This window comes from Mobula birostris, chromosome 20 (genome assembly GCF_030028105.1).
Source record: "Mobula birostris isolate sMobBir1 chromosome 20, sMobBir1.hap1, whole genome shotgun sequence".
In the NCBI taxonomy this organism is placed as follows: Eukaryota; Metazoa; Chordata; class Chondrichthyes; order Myliobatiformes; family Myliobatidae; genus Mobula; species Mobula birostris.
Genome location: NC_092389.1, coordinates 61577890 through 61598279, shown reverse-complemented (window position 1 = coordinate 61598279; position 20390 = coordinate 61577890). Strand labels below are relative to the sequence as shown.

The 20390-nt window shown below is 42.1% G+C and overlaps 1 protein-coding gene across 1 annotated transcript in view; it reads left to right on the top strand.

The window, feature by feature from the left end:
• The window catches only part of LOC140185028 (uncharacterized), a 346977-nt gene that overhangs the window by 315909 nt on the left and 10678 nt on the right, over positions 1-20390 (top strand). The window contains exon 3 of the mRNA XM_072238253.1: positions 11397-12873. Coding sequence (XP_072094354.1) covers positions 11397-12873 — 1477 coding nt within the window. The remainder of the gene's footprint in view (positions 1-11396; positions 12874-20390) is intronic.

Genomic DNA, 20390 nt, shown 5'->3' with positions numbered 1-20390 from the left:
AATATTCAAAAGTTAGCAGTGTGATGAGTATACATATGTGCAAATATAACTCCCAAACTATTTACCTCGGGGGGCACCAGGTTTACAATCTTAACATGGTCAGGTATGATGTGAAAGCTACAAGTCACTTGTCATCGAAGACAGAGGTGTTTCATATCGCTATTTACCCAGAGAGAACTAAAGCTGACGGGCGGATTTCTTTTTGCCATATAGCACTCGTTAACATTTTCACTGACTGGAAGGTAGACTCTTCATCCGAGAGTAACTGGACACTATATTTTTGTTCCGAATTACTGATCCTCGGATTTACATAGCTGGAGGTCGGCAGTGTTTGGGACAAACTCTACGGGGACAACCCCTGGCTGCCTCCTTATACAGAAGCCCCCGGCGCCGTCAGCTCTCATCAGCCGGCAGCTCCCCGTGGCTTGGGTAAATCGTGGGGCTGAGAGAGGGAAAGGACTGGGACTGTGCTGGGGTGCAGGGCCAGTGTGGACGGAGCTCACAGCAATTTTCCTTCAATCGCGGTTCAGACCCCGGTGTTTAAGTACCCACCCGCGACCCCGCTCCTCCCGACGTCCGATCCCAAAACCTCTCGTCTACTGAGCGCATGCGCGATATTCGGGATTGGCTGCGGGGCTCAGGCATGCGCATTAGTTTAAACAGAAACAGAAACACTGAACATCTGCTAACGAAGCCAGGGAATCACACATAAGCAGCAACAAATATATAACTATTAACTTTAAATATACAAATAAAAACAAAATCCACTCTCAATACTGTTGGACAGGTGGACCTTTGCCTAAAGGGAGTCACAAAACAAAAACATTTACAGAAATAACCTGAAACGTTGACAAATTCGTACAGTCTTTCCAGCTTTCTGGTTATGGGAAGTTTTCAGAGTATTAATGTATAGTTTGCAGTCTGATGTAAACATATAAATGAAGGTTTCTTATTGCCGTATTTGCATTTATGGATATAAAATTTCCTGTAAATTAACAAAAGATTTATGATAAAGAAATGATCCCTCTGAGATTTGGTATTATTAGTCAACCCAAATAAAACATTTTCAAAACAAAAAAGTAAGATCTACATTAATATACAGTATTGATCTATAAATTGACAAATATCAACCCAAAATATTTTAACATACAATCCCAAAACAGATGAAATAAATCCCCTGGATATAAACCACAAAAAGTACAGCTAGTTTCAATATCAGAATTAAACCTTGTCAAATAAACATTGGTTGGATAATATCTATGTATAATTTTAAATGACATTTCTTTAATTTTATTCCAAAATAAAAACATTAATTGAGCCCCAAATACTCCTCTGCCTCAGATTCCCCAAGCGACTATTCCAAAAACTAACAGCCGTAGGAATAGAAGTAATGTCTTTTTGAAAAAAATCTTCCAATACCTCTATTTTAAATAAATGACAGAAGAAAACAAATCTTTCCTGCAGCTGTACTGGATGGATCCAAGCTCGGTAACTCAACTACCGAATATGATGTATTTCTAAACAAACTGCATCCATAACAACAGCAAATTCTTTTGGAGTCACAGGAATTTCAAAGGTGGATAAAAACTTAGTCTAACTCAATAAAGTACCGCTTGAATTAAATAACCATTTAACTAACAAAATATTATTATCAAACCAACCTTTATAAAACAAAGATTTATTCTTAGAAATTATGTTGTGCTTATTCCAGTTAAAATAACTATAAGGAGAAAAATTGTGTTTGTAAATCGAAGAGCAGGATAAAAGCATCTGTTCATGAAACTGAGATAAACGGAGAGGAACTTTGTCTATTTTGTAATTACATAAAAGAAAAAAAAAATCAATCCACCAACCTGGGAAAAGACAAAAGAAGGAATACAATTCCATACAGAAGTAGGGTTACGTAAAAATTGTTTAATCCAAATAATTTAAAAAGTATTATTAAGTTTGTCAAAATCAAGAAAATTTAGACACCCCCACCCCCTTGTCATAACTATTCATGTCAGCAATACACATCAAAGTTGCCGGTGAGCGCAGCAGGCTAGGCAGCATCTCTAGGAAGTGGTATAGTCGACGTTTCGGGCCGAGACCTTTTGTCAGGACTAACTGAAAGAAGAGCTAGTAAGACATTTGAAAGTGGGAGGGGGAGGGCGAGATCCAAAATGATAGGGGAAGACAGGAGGGGGAGGGATGGAGCCAAGAGCTGGACAGGTGATTGGCAAAAGGCTTATGAGAGGATCATAGGACAGGAGGCCAAGGGGAAAAGAAAAGCGGGGGGGGAGGAGCCCAGAGGATGAGCAAGGAGTGTAGTGAGAGGTACAGAGGGAGAAAAAGGAGAGAGAGATAAAGAATGTGCGTATATAAATAAATAACGGATGGGGTACGAAGGGGAGGTGGGGCATGAGCGGAAGTTTGAGAAGTCGATGTTCATGCCATCAGGTTGGAGGCTACCCGGACGGCATATAAGATGTTGTTCTTCCAACCTGAGTATGGCTGCATCTTTACAGTAGAGGAGGCCGTGGATAGACATGTCAGAATGGGAATGGGACGTGGAATTAAAATGTGTGGCCACTGGGAGATCCTGCTTTCTCTGGCGGACAGAGCGTCGGTGTTCAGCAAAACGATCTCCCAGTCTGTGTCGGGTCTCGCCAATGTATAGAAGGCCACATCGGGAGACCGGACACAGTATATCACTCCAGCCGACTCACAGGTGAAGTGTCGCCTCACCTGGAAGGACTGTCTGAGGCCCTGAATGGTGGTGAGGGAGGAAGTGTAAGGGCATGTGCAGCACTTGTTCCGCTTACACGGATAAGTGCCAGGAGGGAGATCGGTGGGGAGGGATGGGGGGGATGAATGGATAAGGGAGTCACGTAGGGAACGATCCCTGCGGAAAGCAGAGAGGGGGGAAATGGGAAGATGTGCTTAGTGGTGGATCCCGTTGGAGGTGACGTAAGTTGTTTGCCTGGATGATCAGCCATGATCATACTGAATGGCGGTGCAGGCTCGAAGGGCCGAATGGCCTACTCCTGCACCTATTTTCTATGTTTCTGCAAAGTTTGTATGTTTCGAAGGACTGTGCCTCAGACAGCTGGGTTATTGCAATGCGCCTCTAAAGTCTGACAGCAGACTAGCGAGTGAATCTTCGATGGAGCAGAGTTAGAAACCAACGAGTTGCCCGCATCAGTCAGGGTTGTGGGGCTCCCAGACATCCCACCTCTCCCCGAAGTTCCGGGAGTCTCCAGCATATTAATAGCAGCTCCCTGACGCCCGCAAATTATGTACAATATCCCGGAAATGAGAGGGAGATCGAGAGCGGGAGCGGGAGCGGGAACGAGAGCGAGAACGGGAGCGAGATCGAGAGCGGGAGCAAGAGCGAGCATCCTGATTGGTCTCTCTTTGTGCTAAGTAGACCTATCAGTTTTCTGTGTGGGCGGGCTTTACAGTCGACCTCTGTCTCTCCATCAGTTCAGTTTCGTGTCCTGCACCGCCGTAGCAAAGTTTTTCAAAAAAAAAGAAAATATAAAGCCCACTTCACCCCAGACTACACTAAAGTGTACCCCTGCGTAATAGGGGTCGAAAATAATGACAGTGTTGCTCATTGCACTGTCTGCAACAGTGACTTTTCTATTGCCCATGGTGGGTTAAATGACTGTAAAAGACATGTTGAGGTGAGTTTAACAGGTGTCATTCGATCATTAGCATAGCTAACGTTATTTAAACTAGCTGGCTAGCTGCTAAGGAGCTACTCTATTGATGTCCTGCGTGATGAGGCCAAACTCCCTGTAGACGTGCTTAATGTTGTGATAGAATTAAAAAACGACTCCATGAAAATATATAAGTACATACTGTATTTTCATGTCACATTTTCTGCATATACCCAGTTTCCATATTACAGACTGGTTTACGGATTAGACAAAATCACGAAACAAAGTATTACATAAGAAAATACAATAAGGATACACCTTATGCTTTTATTTCTTTTAGGGACCACAACATATTAGGGAGGCTAACCGCAGGGAAGGCTGTTCAAGTATTTCACAGTTCTTTTCAGCAGAGCCACATCACAATACAAGGAAAATTTGCAAAACAATTAGAAAAGCTGTTTGCATTAGCATTGAGATTGCCAACAAAATACTCAACAAAGAATATGTGTGTGTGTGTGTGTGTGTGTGTCTACATTTCCAACCAACTGCAGAATCTCTTGTGTTTTATATCTGCATTTCTAAGAGGATTGTACTTCGGCTCTTGACAGACGAAATGCCTGTTGATATCGAGTATATTATTTACAGAAGCTGCTTTCTGCGTTAAAACAGCTGCTGAGTTTTCTACACCCAAAACACAGTGAGACACGGACACGGAACCGGTGCTTGCAGAAACCTAAAGGCACCGTGATTACCCCGAAAGCGGCGCCTCAGAAAGAACTCCCTTCACGGCAGCACCGATTAAATGCGCAGGCGCAGGCGTCAGGATTGTGACGTAACCAGATATCGCGCATGCGCGCAGTGCACAAACGGCCTGGGGACGACCGGCACCAGGTGAGAGCGGATCGCCGGCCGGGCGGGGGGTTTCGGCACCGACTGAGTCCGGGCACCATGGCCCGCAGTCCCGGGACAGTCCCTCTCTCTCAGCCCCACGATCCGTACCCGGGCCCCGGGGAGCTTCCGGCTGCTGGGGGAATGGGAGCCGATGGTCCCGGCTGTTATGCTGCGGTCCCGTCTCCCGGATGGTAGCAGCTGACACATCCTGTGGTTCGGGTGACTCCGCTCCCCAATGATCCTACAGGTCCTTTTGACACAATAATGTAAATATCCTGGACAGTGGGAGGTTCACATCTACAGATGGGCTGGGCTGTCCGCACCTCTCTCTGCAGAGTCCTGCGACTGAGGGAAGTACAGTTCCCGTACCAGGCAGTGATGCAGACCCTCAGCATGCTCTCAAGTGTGCCCCTGTAGAAAGTTCTTGGGATTTGGGGAACCATACCAAACCTCTTCAACCATCTGAGGTGAAAGAGGCACCGTTGTGCCTTTTTCACCGCACACCACGTATGTACGGATCAGGTAATTATGATATTGTAGCCATTACTGGGAGTTGGTTGCACCCAGCAGTCTGAGGGATTTAGAGGAACAAATTTGTAGAGAGATCGCAGACTATGACAAGAAACAAAAGTTGAGATGGTAAGTGATTTTAAATTTCCATATATTGACGAGGACTCCTATACTGTAAAAGGACTAGATGGGGTAGAGTTTGTCAAATGTGCCCTTAATCAGTATGTAGAATTTCTGACGTAGAAGTGTGCAATAAGCTATTAGGAAATGGTCCAGGGCTAGTGACGGAAATTAGTGTATGGGAACACTTTGTAGCTAGTGATCATAATGCCATGAGATTCTAAGTAAGTATAGAAAAAGAGCGGCCTGGACCACGGTTTGAGATTCTAAATTGGAGAAAGGTCAATTTTGATGGTGTCAGAAAGGATCTGACAAGTGTGGATTGGGACAGGCTGTTTTCTGGCAAAGGAGTACTTGGTAAGTGGGAGGCCTTCGGAAGTGACATTTTGTGTGTGTAGAGTTTGTCTGTGCCTTCCAAAAATAAAAGTTGAATGGTAACTGGTGCAGGGAACCTTGGTTTTCGAGCGATATGAAGGCCCTGAATATGTTGTTCCTCCAAATGCCTCAGGCTGTTGGGTGCAACCAAGACTCATTAATGACTACAATTTCATAATTCCATGCCCTGAGCTCATCTGACTTTCTGTTGGATTTTAAAAGCTTCCCAGTATTTTTTGCTCTATTATTTGCCCTCTCTTTGGCATTTATGTTGGCTTTGGCTTCTGTTTCTTTCTTTCTCAATCTTTTCATTGGTTTCATAATAATAAACATAACATAGTATTGATACAAAGTTATTGGGATCACATTGTTGTGCTAAACATATTTAAATATACACCCAGTTGACACATGGGTATTAAACTTCCCAATTATACAGGATACAAATATAATATAATATACAAAAAAAAAGTTTTAAAAAATATATCGTGAAAAAGGAAAGAAAAATATATTCTCTCCCAAAAAAAAACTAACCTAAACAGTGTTAACCAACTAAACTAAAAAAAAGACCTGGGCTGTTGTGAAACATTAAAAAAAAAGAACCATTAATGTCGTTGACTCCGCTCCTCTCAACATGCATTAAAAAGAGAGAGAACAGGATTGGAAAAGGTCAGATTACATCATATGGAAGTGTTGAATAAATGGCCTCCAAGTCTTTTTGAATTTAATAGAGGGATCATAAATAACACTCCTAATTTTTTCTAAGTTTAAACACAACATAGTTTGAGAGAACCAATGAAATGTGGTGGGAGGATTGATCTCTTTCCAATTCAGTAAAATGGATCTTCTAGCCATTAATGTAAGAAATACAACCATCCGCTGAGCTGAAGAGGTTAAAAGATTTGGTTCTATCATTGGTAAACCAAAAATTGCAGTGATAGGGTGGTGTTGTAAATCAATACTCAAAACAGTTGAGATAATATCAAAGATATCTTTCCAGTATTTTTTTAAAAGAGGACATGACCAAAACATATGAGTTAAAGAAGCTATCTCAGAGTGACATCTATCACACACAGGATTTATATGAGAGTCATAATGAGCTAATTTATCCTTAGACATATGAGCCCTATGCACTACTTTAAACTGTATCAATGCATGTTCAGCACATATAGAGGATGAATTAACTAATTGAAGAATTTTTTTCCCATTTTTCAATCAGTAAAGTAATCTTAAGTTCCCTTTCCCAATCAGTCTTAACTTTATTAGATATGTCTGGATGTATTTTCATAATTATATTGCAAATAGTTGCAATTACACCTTTCTGAAAAGGATTTAAATCTAATTTTTTTTCCAAAATATCCATTGAATATAAATTCAGGAAGGTAGGAGAAACAGTATTTAAGAAGTTTCTAATCTGTAAATTTCTTAAAAAAATGGGATCTAGGCAAGCTGTATTTGTTAGATAATTGTTCAAAGGACATGAAACAATTATCCAAAAATAGATCACAATATTGTACTATACCTTTAGTTTTCCAAGCCAGATATGCTTGGTCCATAATGGAGGGTTGAAAGAAAAAAATAGATATACTATGACTTGCAAGAATAAATTGATTCAACCCAAAAGATTTTCAAAATTGAAACCATATTCATAAAGTATATTTCACTATTAGGTTATCCATTTGTTTATACAATTTAGAAAGAGTAAAGGGAAGCAAAGTGCCTAAAATAGAACCCAATGGAAACCCTTGTAAAGAATTACATTCAAGATTTTTGACAGAAAATACTCTGCAGATGCTGGGGTCAAAGCAACACTCACAACATGCTGGAGGAACTCAGCAGGTCGGGCAGCATCCGTGGAAACGAACAGTCAAGATTTACCCAATGTGGACTTGCAGTTACATCCAAGTCCCATAACCAAATTTTAAATATCGAATATTAATTGCCCAATAGTAAAATCTAAAATTCGGCAATGACAAACCCTGTTCCTTTTTAGATTTCTGTAAGTATCTTTTACCTAACCTAGGATTTTTATTCTGCCATATATATGAAGCAATTTTGGAATTAACATTATCAAAAAGGATTTCGGAATAAAAATTGGCACCGCTTGAAATAAATATAAAAATTTAGGTAAAATAACCATCTTAATAGCATTGATCCGACCGATCAATGACAGAGACATTGGTGGCCATTTAGTAAACAAAAGTTTATTCTGATCAATTAAAGGTAAGAAATTAGCCTTAAGTAAATCCTTATGCCTTTTTGTAATTTTAACCTCTAAATATGTAAAAAAAATCAGTATCCAATTTAAATGACAAACATCCATGAATTGGAACCTGCATATTTAGGGGAAATAGTTCACTCTTATTAAGGTTCAGTTTATAACCAGAAAAATTACTAAACTGAGCCAACAAAGATAAAATAGTAGGAACGGAATTCTCAGGATTAAATGTATAATAACAAATCGTTTGCATATAATAACTTGTGTATTTGATTCCCACGTGTAATACCAAAAATGTTTGGTGAGACTCAGATAGCAATTGCTTAAGGTTCAAGGGCAATATCAAATAATAATGGACCAAGAGTACATCCCTGCCTAGTACTCCGAGATAAGCAAAAAAAGGGAGATCTTTGAATGTTAGTACAAACGGAAGCTACAGGGGTATGATATATCAATTTAATCCAAGATATAAATATTGGACTAAAATGAAATTTCTCAAGCACAATAAATAGATATGGCCATTCAACTCTGTCAAAAGCTTTCTCAGCATCTAATGAAATAACACATTCTGGAGTACTAAGTGAAGGAGTATAAATAATATGCATTAACCTCCTAATATTAAAAGATGAATAATGGTTTTTAATAAATCCAGTTAGGTCCACAGAAATAATTTGAGGTAATACCTTCTCTAACCTAGTTGCTAATACTTCAGAAAAAATCTTAGAATCTACATTCAGGAGAGATTTCGGTCTGTATGATGCACAATCAGTAGGATCTTTATTCTTTTTAAGAATTAAAGAAACAGAAGCTCCATAAGATGATTGCGGTAATTTACCTAATCTGATTGCTTCTTTTAAAACTCTAGACAACAGAGGAGAAAGAATAGATGAAAATAACTTTAAAAATTCCACTGTAAAACCATCTGGACCAGGTGCTTTGCCGGAATTCATTGAGGAAATAACAGCTGTTATTTTTTCATCCGTAATATGAGTTTCTAATGTTAAACATTCTTTGGGTGATAATTTCGGAAAATTCAATTTCCTTAAAAAGTCCTGCATAGTGTTGGGATGGTGAGGAAATTCGGAATGGTATAAGGAGGTATAAAATTGCTGAAAAGATTTGTTTATCTCATCATGATTAACTGTCACGGTGTCATCATGTTTGTGAATCTTAATGATTTGATCTTTAACCGAAGCAGTTTTCAATTGATGAGCTAATAATTTACCCGATTTGTCACTGTGTATATAAAACTCATTTCTAGTTTTCATTAATTGATTTTCAATCAGGGATGTTAACAATAAGCTGTGTTCCATTTGAAGTTTGACTCTGTTTATAAAGCTCCTTACTAGGAGCAATAGAATATTCCTTATCAATTTCTTAAATTTTATCAACCAACAAAAGGGTTTCATTCTTAATACGTTTTTACAAACCAACAGAATCAGAAATAACCTGTGCACGGATAGATGGTTTAAAAGTCTCCCATCTTGTCCCGTTGGAGATTTCTTCTGTAATATTAGTGGAAAAGAAGACATCAATCTGCTCTTTCATAAACTTAACAAAATCCGGGTCTTGAAGCAAATTAGAATTAAATCGCCATTCTCTAATACCAGGAGAAGTATCCATTAACTTGCTGGGGCTTTGGCTTCTTATTTCAGCCATGGTTGTGTCCTGCTGCCTTTGGAGTGCTTCACTGGTGTGTCTCTACCATGCAGCTCCCGAACTGCTCCCAGAAACTCCAGCCTTTGTTGCTCCACCGACATTCCTGCCAGCTTCCCCTTCCAGTCAAGTTTGGCCAGCTTCTCTGTCAAAGAAGCATGGAGAAGTTCAGTCCAGAAACAGGCCGTTTGTCCCGTCTAGACAGTGCTGAAAACAATTAAGCTGTCCAATGCAACGACCGGGACCACAGCCCTCCATACCCCAACCATCCAGGTACCAATCCAAACTTCCCTTAAATGGTGACATCGAGCTCACATGCACCATTTGTGCTGGAATCTCATTCCACACTCTCATAATCAATTCAGTGAAGAGGTTTTCCACGCAGTCCCGTTAAATCTTCAATAACTGGGGAAGCCACTTACCCATGACCTCTGGTTGTCATCCTGCCCAACATCAGTGGAAAAAGCCTGCTTGCATTTACCCTATCTATACTCTCATAATTGTGTATCCTTCCAACAAATCCTCAAAGCAATGTATAGTTTCCTTGTTTATGCTTAGAGCTTTCTTTAGGTGTATAAGATGATGAGGGGCATTAATTGTGTGGATAGCCAGACACTTTTCCCAGGGCTGAAATGGCTAACACGAGGGGCGTAGATTTAAGGTGCTTGGAAATAGATACCGAGGGGATGTCAGGGATAAGTTTTTTACACAGAGAGTGGTGGGTGCATGGAATGCACTGCCAGCGGCGGTGGTGGAGGCAGATACAATAGGGTCTTTTAACAGCCTCTCAGATAGGTACCTGGAGCTCAGAGAAATAGAGGGCGATGTGCTAGGGAAATTCCAGGCCGTTTCTAGAGTAAGTTGGCACAACATTGTCAGCTGAATGGCCTGGAGTATGCTGTAGATTTCTAAGTTCTATGTTGAACAGCAAAATAAACTTGCCTATCCTACAATCCTCTGATAACTCCCCCGTCACTAAGTGTGATTTAATTATCTCTGCTAGGGCCCCGACAAATTCTGCACTTGCCTCCCGTTGGGTCCGAGGGAGCACCTTGTCATGCCCTGGAGATTTATCCACCCTAATCTGCCTCAGGATAGCAAACATCTCCTCTTCTTTAATCTGTACAGAGTCCACGATGTTAATGCTGCTTTTCCACACTCCCATAGACCTTGTGTCCATCTCCTGAGTAAATAGAGATGAAAACAATATTTAAGATCTTCCCATCTGCTCTGGTTCCACATCTGGATTGCCATTCTGGTCTTCCAGAGGACCAACTTTGTACCTTGGAATCCTTTTGCTCTTAATATAACTCCAGAATCTCTGAGGATTATTCTTCATCTTTTCTGCGAGGGCAAACTCATGCCTTCTTTTAGCCATCCTGATTTATTTCTTATTTGTTCTCTTGCATTTCTTATACTCCACAGATTGGAGATGGCAGAAATGCCTTATTTTTTTTGAGAGACAGGAAGAGCATCAGAGAATTTGATGGTCATTCCAGATACCAGCATTGTGCCCAGTTAGAAGATGATTTCTCTCTCCAACTTGGGTTAAACTTCACTGTAACAGTGAGATGCCAGATCACACCTTGACAACTGAAGTGATCTCATCTGAAATGTTGTTCTTCACTTATTGATGGATTTTATATATCTTTTTTCAGGTTAAAAATGACAAGGAATTTATCTCCGGGAATCTCGAACACAACACGCCAGTTTTGCTGTCTCTGTGCATGTCTGTAAGAAGTGGAGGAAGGGATTCACTCGATCATCTGACTGACTGGCATGCCTGTCAGTCTACACAGGGGAGAGGCTGTTCAGCTTTTCAGACTGTGGGGATTCAAGGTCATCTCATGAAGATACATGAGCAAGTTCACACTGGGACAAGGCCGTTCACCTTGTCCTGTGGGTGAGAAGGGATTCAGTCGGTCTTCCCACCTGTGGACACACCAGTCAGTTCACACTGGGCAGAGGCTGGTCATCTGCTGAATTTGTGGGAAAGGATTCACTCGGTCATCTGACCTAATGGCTCACCAGCGATTTCACACCGGGGAGCGGCCGTTCACCTGCTCAGTCTGTGGGAAGGGATTCACTTGGTCATCTAAACTGAAGGTACATCAGCGAGTTCACACTGGGGAGAGGCCGTTCACCTGCTCAGACTGTGGGAAGGGATTCACTTTATCATCCCAACTGAAGGTACATCAGCGAGTTCACACTGGGGAGAGGCCATTCACCTGCTCAGTCTGTGGGAAGGGATTCACTCAGTCATCTCAACTGAAGGTACATCAGCGAGTTCACACTGGGGAGAGGCCGTTCACCTGCTTAGTCTGTGGGAAGGGATTCACTCAGTCATCTCAACTGAAGGTACATCAGCGAGTTCACACTGGGGAGAGGCCGTTCACCTGCTCAGTCTGTGGGAAGGGATTCACTTTGTCATCTCAGCTACTGAGACACCAGTCAGTTCACACTGGGGAGAGGCCGTTCACCTGCTCCGAGTGTGGGAAAGGATTCACTCAGTCGTCCACTCTAATGGCACACTGGTCAGTTCACACTGGGGAGAGGCCGTTCACCTGCTCAGACTGTGGAAAAGGATTCATTAAGTCATCTCTACTGAAGATACATCAGCGAGTTCACACTGGGGAGAGGCCATTCAACTGCTCAGACTGTGGGAAGGGATTCATTTTGTCATCTCAGCTGAAAGTACATCAGCGAGTTCACACTGGGGAGAGGCCATTCACCTGCTCAGACTGTGGGAAGGGATTCATTTCGTCAGCTCAAGTTAAGGTACATCAGCGAGTTCACACTGGGGAGAGACCGTTCACCTGCTCAGACTGTGGGAAGGGATTCATTTTGTCATCCCAACTGAAGGCACATCAGAGAGTTCACATCGAGGAGAGGCCATTCACCTGCTCAGACTGTGGGAAGGGATTCACACGTTTAGCTCGTCTACTGACACACCAGTCAGTTCACTCTGGGGAGAAGCCATTCACCTGCTCAGTCTGTGGGAAGGGATTCACTCAACCATCTCAACTGAAGGTACATCAGCGAGTTCACACCGGGGAGCGGCCCTTCACCTGCTCAGTCTGTGGGAAGGGATTCACTTTGTCATCTCAGCTACTGAGACACCAGTCAGTTCACACTGGGGAGAGGCCGTTCACCTGCTCCGAGTGTGGGAAAGGATTCACTCAGTCGTCCACTCTAATGGCACACTGGTCAGTTCACACTGGGGAGAGGCCGTTCACCTGCTCAGACTGTGGAAAAGGATTCATTAAGTCATCTCTACTGAAGATACATCAGCGAGTTCACACAGGGGAGAGGCCATTCACCTGCTCAGTCTGTGGGAAGGGATTCATTAAGTCATCTCTACTGAAGGTACATCAGCGAGTTCACACTGGGGAGAGGCCGTTCACCTGCTCAAAGTGTGGGAAAGGATTCACTCAGTCATCCCACCTACAAGCACACTGGTCAGTTCACAGTGGGGAGAGGCCGTTCACCTGCTTAGAGTGTGGGGAGGGATACATTCTATTATCTCAACTACAGAGACACCAGCGAGTTCACACCGGGTAGAGGCCGATTACCTGCTCAGAAGAGAGCAGGAAGAAATTCTCTCAGCCAAATCAACCAAATGTGCATCATTGATTTCACACTGGGAAGAGGCCATTCACCTGCTGTGAATGTGGTGAAGGATTCATTCAGTTATCTATCCTTATGACACACTACCAGGTTCACACTGGGGAGAGGCCATTCACCTGCTCTGAATGTGGGAAGGGATTCGCTCAGTCATCTAACCTTATGTAACTCTCGCTTCGGCTAGCAGCTTAATGTAGGGGCTGATAGCCCCCCAGCCCGGCCAAACGTAAGAAATCTCAATTAATAAACAGTACACAATATGTGATTAAACAACTGAGCTTTAGAATTCGTACTTTGACTGTAGGGTTAGTGAAGTAAACAAAGAAAAAGAAAAAGGGGCCACTCTCTTCATTCGCATTTTCTCATCTCTCCCCAGCAAAAGACCACGAAAATTTCTCTTCCAGACTCACACAGAAGAACAACATTTCTGTCATTGAATAGCCCTGCATTCCAAAACCCTGTTATCTCTAGTCGTAACCTAAACATTGCTGCTGGAGAGAAACCGTTACCTCAGCAGTGAAACATTGCAGAGAGGCCACTACATTAGCAGTGAAACCTTACGGCATGTTACACTTGTGACACACTACCGGGTTCACACTGGGGAGAAAGTTTCAATAAGCTGCGTGCTGGATATTTATCCATCCCCGTTGCAGAATGCAATTTCCACAGTGACTGTTGGTGCTGAACTCTGCAATTATTGCTGCTGGTCACCACACCCAGTTCTGCACCCTGGTCACTGGGCACGGGAGGAGTTTCTTCTGCTGCACATTCACGTTTAATGGGACTGGAGTTTAATATTCTGGATCTGAGACAAACAAATCAGTGTATTTTAAACTCTGTCTTTGTACTTAGTGAATTTATTTCATTTTAAAATCTTTTTATTGTTTATTATTGAGATCAACAAAAAATACATTAATCAAGTCAACATGTCAATATGCACAATGAGGAATTAAATTACCAAATAACTGATTAACAAAGCTAAACAATATATCAACAATAAAAAAAAGTGTTAAGAATATTTTTTTTTGAAAAAAGAAGGAAATTAAGAACCCCTACTAACTAAAGCAAAAAAAACCTTGCTAACAAAAAAATAAACAAAAAGAGAAAAGAAACCATTGGGAGCCTGACTGCGGAGCTGTACACCATACAAGCTTCCATAAAAGAAAAACATCAATCCACCAACTCAAATCTATTGAAACAAGAATCAGAAGGAAACCATCTTAATTAACTCAAATCCGATGATAGTAGCGGGCAAAAGAACCCCACCTTTTCTCAAAGTCAGATTGAGGATCAAAAGTTCTACTTCTGATTTTCTCCAAACTGAGACATAACATCACCTGAGAGAACCATTGTATCAAAGTGGAAGCAGAGACATCTTTCCATTTTAATAAAATAGCCCTTCTGGCCAATAATGTAACAAATGCAATTACATGTTGGTCTGATATAGAAATACCATGAATATATTGAGGGATTATACCAAAAAAACTGTCAATTTATTAGGTTGTAATTTAATTTCTAAAGCTTTAGAAATTGTAGAGAAAATGGAAATTACTTCAACCTTCATTAAGTGATCCTACTTTTTTTCTTTGGAGGAATAAAGGAGTCTATTCCTTCATGGATCTGTTCCAAGAAGGCCGATTGATGTGTTTTGAGAAATTAGTAACTAAATACTCTCTCGTACTCACTTTTTTTTTTTGCAATATCTTATGGTCAGACATTTCTTACAAGTATATTTAAGTAATTTTCCATATATACAGGATTCTGATCTGTTAGACATTATTTTAAAAATGAATCCTTTTGTGAAAGTTTTATTGGCAAAATTAATAATTTACTGTTACAACAGTATAATTACCCTTCACTTAAGATTAAGCAAGATTGGGAAAGAGAGCTTAACATGACCTTGCTAACAGAGAATTTTGAAGTTGGTTAACTCTTCTTTGATTTGTGCCAGTCACCGTTTAATTCAATTTAAAATTGTACATTGTTACTATTTGACAAAGGAGAGACTGTCTAAAGTGTTTCTTAATGTTGATAATCAGTGTGATAGATGTAAAACTGAGACAGCAATATTGACACATATGTTTTGGTCGTATTCTGTATTGAAACAGTTTTGGAAATCTTAGTGAATTTATACCACACCTAGTGTATAGTAGAGAGTCAACTCAGGCCGGCTGGACCCTGCCAGTGATTCAGCTCCACAAAAGTCCTTTTAAATCCTCCCCTGTTGTTCATCTCTCACTCTCCCTGTGGTGATGAGTTCCAAACAGTCACCGCTCTGTGGGTGAAGAGGTTTCCCTTGAATGTCCTGCAGACTGAAGAAGTCAAGCTGACTGCAGTTCTGTCTGAGATGTTCTTTGCCCCTCAAATCTCTGGGCTGAGGAAGAATGACATTGGGAGTTAACTTCCTCGTTCAGGGCTCATTCCCACATTATGGGTCATTTTCCCTGCTTCTAAAGGCTTGTTAGAAAACACGTCCTCTAAAGATTGAAAGCAGAATGGGAAACCATTAGCTGGATGCTCAATGGAGCAGGGTCAGAAACCAGAGGTGGGTCTGCACAGGGCAGAGTTTGGGGCTCTGGACGATGTTCTGTGATTTTTCTTTCATGTGTGTTATTTCTGTTCCTCCTTCTGTCCAAGTTCGTGTTAATCTCAGTGGGATTGAGTGTAAATAGTCTTTTCTAAAGTAGTCATTTCAGTTCTTATTTATCTTTGTAAACCTTACTGATTGAAATGTGACCAAGATACTTTCATTAAAAAAGTCAATGTCGGTATTGATGGAAGTGTTTATTGCTTTTGTTGTATTTGGTAACTATTGAGCTCTGTTTGGCAGGTTTTTTTGAGCCTTGAACTAAATTTTGTGAAAAGTTTTCCTTATTTCACACTACTTCCTATTTTCTATGCCTGTTGATATTCCAGATACGTGAGTATCAAGTCCCAATGAAGGGTCTTGGCCCGTAATGTTGATTCCCATTCATAGATGCTGCCTGACATGCTGAGCTCCTCCAGCGCTTTGTGTGTAGTTCTCTAGATTTCTAGCATCTGCAGGTCCACTTGTCTCCCAGATGCTTATATGTTTCTTGAAAGAACAAGCTAGCAGTGGGGTTGTGTGGCTCTGTTGGTAAAATATTAAATAAAATCATTAAAAACAGGTGGCATGGGGTTGGAAGGTGTAGAATCTGTGGATAGAATTACGGAACAGAAAATGTAAAAAAAAATCTGTGACAGGAAATGTATATTGACGTCCAAACATAGAACATAGAACACTAAAGCACATTACAGGCCCTTTGGCCCACAATGTTGTGCCGACCCTCAAACCCTGCCTCCCATAAACCCCCCCCACCTTAAGTTCCTCCATATACCTGTCTAGTAGTCTCTTAAACTTCACTAGTGTATCTGCCTCTACCACTGACTCAGGCAGTGCATTCCATGCACCAACCACTCTCTGAGTAAAAAACCTTCCTCTAATATCCCCCTTGAACTTCCCACCCCTTACCTTAAAGCCACGTCCTCTTGTATTGAGCAGTGGTGCCCTGGGGAAGAGGCACTGGCTATCCACTCTATCTATTCCTCTTATTATCTTGTACACCTCTATCATGTCTCCTCTCATCCTCCTTCTCTCCAAAGAGTAAAGCCCTAGCTCCCTTAATCTCTGATCACAATGCATACTCTCTAAACCAGGCAGCATCCTGGTAAATCTCCTCTGTACCCCTTTCCAATGCTTCCACATCCTTCCTATAGTGAGGTGACCAGAACTGGACACAATACTCCAAGTGTGGCCTAACCAGAGTTTTATAGAGCTGCATCATTACCTCGCGACTCTTAAACTCCATCCCTCAACTTATGAAAGCTAACACCCCATAAGCTTTCTTAACTACCCTATCCACCTGTGAGGCAACTTTCAGGGATCTGTGGACATGTACCCCGAGATCCCTCTGCTCCTCCACACTACCAAGTATCCTGCCATTTACTTTGTACTCTGCCTTGGAGCTTGTCCTTCCAAAGTGTACCACCTCACACTTCTCCGGGTTGAACTCCATCTGCCACTTCTCAGCCCACCTCTACATCCTATCAATGTCTCTCTGCAATCTTTGACAATCCTCTACACCAAATTTTGTGTCATCTGCAGAGTTGCCAACCCACCCTTCTACCCCCACATCCAGGTCATTAATAAAAGTCACGAAAAGTAGAGGTCCCAGAACAGATCCTTGTGGGACACCACTAGTCACAATCCTCCAATCTGAATGTACTCCCTCCACCATGTCATTCTGCCTTATGTAGGCAAGCCAATTCTGAATCCCCCTGGCCAAACTTCCCTGGATCCCATGCCTTCTGACTTTCTGAATAAGCCTACCATGTGGAACCTTGTCAAATGCCTTACTAAAATCCATATAGATCACATCCACCGCACTACCCTCTTCTATATGCCTGGTCACCTCCTGATAGAACTCTATCAGGCTTGTTAGACACAATCTGCCCTTCACAAAGCCATGCTGACTGTCCCTGATCAGACCATGATTCTCTAAATGCACATAAATCCTATCTCTAAGAATCTTTTTCAACAGCTTTCCCACCAAGACGTAAGGCTCACTGGTCTATAATTACCCGGACTATCCCTACTACCTTTTTTGAACAAGGGGACAACATTCGCCTCCTTCCAATCCTTCAGTACCATTCCCCTGGACAACGAGGACATAAAGATCCTAGCCAGAGGCTCAGCAATCTCTTCCATCGCCTGGTGGAGCAGCCTGGGGAATATTCCATCGGGTGCCGGGGACTTATACGTCCTAATGTATTTTAAGAACTGCAACACCTCCTCTCCTTTAATATCAACATGCTCCAGAACATCAACCTCACTCATTTTGTCCTCACCATCGTCAAGTTCCCTCTCATTGGTAAATACCAAAGAGAAGTATTCATTGAGGACCTCACTCACTTCCACAGCCTCCAGGCTGTGTACTACCAAATGGTAGTAAGCATGTGGTCCACAAAGTACAATGGGAGACAGAAAATGCGTGCCAAAAGTGCAATGTTACAATAGTCATGGCGATTGTCATCCAAGTGAACAGGAGAATTAGTGTGTTGTTGTTCTCAAGAAGAGGAATTCCTAGAATGCCTGCAATATGCTTTTTTAGAGCAGCTTGTGGTTAAGCCCACTTGGGGATCAGCTATTCTGCTTTGTGTGTTTTAATGAAGCGGAATTAATCAGGTCACTTAAATTCAAAGAACCCTTAGGAGCAAGTGATCTTAATGTGATCAAATTCACCCTGACATTAGAAAAGGAGAAGCTAAAGTCAGATATGGAATAAAGGGAATTAGAGAGGCATGATAGAAAAATTGGTCAAAATTGATTTCAAAAGAACATGGGCAGGGATGAAAACAGAGCAGTAATGGCTGGAAGTTCTGGAAGCAATTCGGAAGGCACAGGATATACACATCACTAAGAGGATGTAGTATTCTAAAGGTAAGGTGACAAAACCATGACTGATAAGAGAAACAAAAGACAACATAAAAACTAAAGAGAGGGCACAGAGCAAAAACTACTAGGAAGTTAGTGGGTTGGGAAGCTTTTAGAAACCAACAGAATGCAACTAAAATAACTAAGAAGGAAAAGGTGGAATTCATAGGTGAGCTAGCCAGTAATATTAAGAGGATACCAAATTTTTCTTCAGGTACATATAGTGTAAAAGAGAGGCGGAAGTGGGAAATGATGCTGGAGAGGTAGTAATGGGGTGGGGGTGCAAGGTGATGGCAGATAAACTGAATAAGTATTGTACATCACTCTTATCTGGCTTAGACGATAGACAATAGGTACGGGAGAAGCTTGCAAGAAGGACAGCCGGAGACCTTTTCTCCCAGTGCAGAAATGGCTAATATGAGAGGGCATCATTTTAAGGTGATTGGAGAGAAGTACAGGGGGACATCATATGTAAGAATTTTTGTTAAGCAGAGTGGTGCATGGAACACACTGCCGGGGTAGTGGTAGAGGCAGATACATTGGGGACATTAAAGGAATTTTTAGATAGGCACATGGATTTTAGAAAAGTAGAGGCCGATCTAGGAGGGAGTGTTTGGGCCGAACGACCTGTACTGTGCTGTAGTGTTCCATTAGGCTGTTTTAAGTTACTGACTTTCCAGAATCCATACTTCATTACCAGTGCCAGATTTTACTGCACATCCATCATTGCCCCAAAGAAAGTGACAGTGAATGAGTCCTGAACAACCGCACTTCTTCTGGTTAAGGATCTCCGCACTCCTGATGGGGACGGCGTTCCAGGACTCAGACCCAGCCTCCACAATGACAGAATGGCCATATCTTTTAAATTAAAATAAAGTGCTGGCAATACCTGGCACTTCAGTCAGCCTTCTGCAGAGAAACAGAGCAAATGTGTCAGGTTAATGGCTCTTCCTTAGAACTGATGAAAGATCACTGCCATGATTAAGAATCACATCACATCTGAATCATTAACTGCTTCTTTCTCTACAGAATGCTGCATTACCACAGAATCCCTTTCAGTATTTTATGCTTCTTTTTTCCCCAGATTTCCACCATTTTTTCTCCTTGGAGATGTAGTAAGTGGTACAAACCATAGGTTGGAGAATGTTGTTAAACGCTGGATGGAACTGCACAAATTTAGCCAAATACGGAATATTCATAATTATTTCCAGTATTTGGCTTAAGGCATACGGCAGAAAGGCCGTGGGATGTCTGAAAGAAGTTCGTAGTCACTGGAGTGTACCCCCATTCTCCCCTGATTATCGCCGATTTCTTAATGGAACCAGTTCTAGTCAATAAGCTTTCGTTACCAATGAAGTCCAGCCAGATGGTTAGATTAATTTATGTGGAAATAATCCATTGCCACATGCCAGCTCACACTTAAACATTGTCCGAGTTGCAACCCTACCCCCTCGTCCGACTCTCCCGCATCCCTCTCCCCCCACCAACTCAACCACCCATCGTCCCTCACTCCCCCATTTACAACCCTCCCCTTCGTCCCACTCCCGCGCCATCGCTTCCATCCGACGTTCCGATCCACACTGCTCCCGTTTCCGGAGGTCCCCCTCCCCAGTCACCTGCCCCGGCACAAACTTCGCTTCTCAGGCGACAATGACCCAGATCGAGTTACGTTCCCCCAACTCCGACACCTACCGGTACGTCATTACGCTGCACTGACGTAAGACGCCAGAGCCGGGGGGCGGGGGGCGGGGGGCGGGCGGAATAGCCCGACAGGAATTCTCAGCGGAGAGGAGGAGGAGTCACACAAACAAGCTCCGCCTCTCTCATTGGGTTGGTGCAATATCAGCTATTTTACATTATCAGCCAGATTCCGAAAGAGGTTTCTCTACAGGGGAGAAAA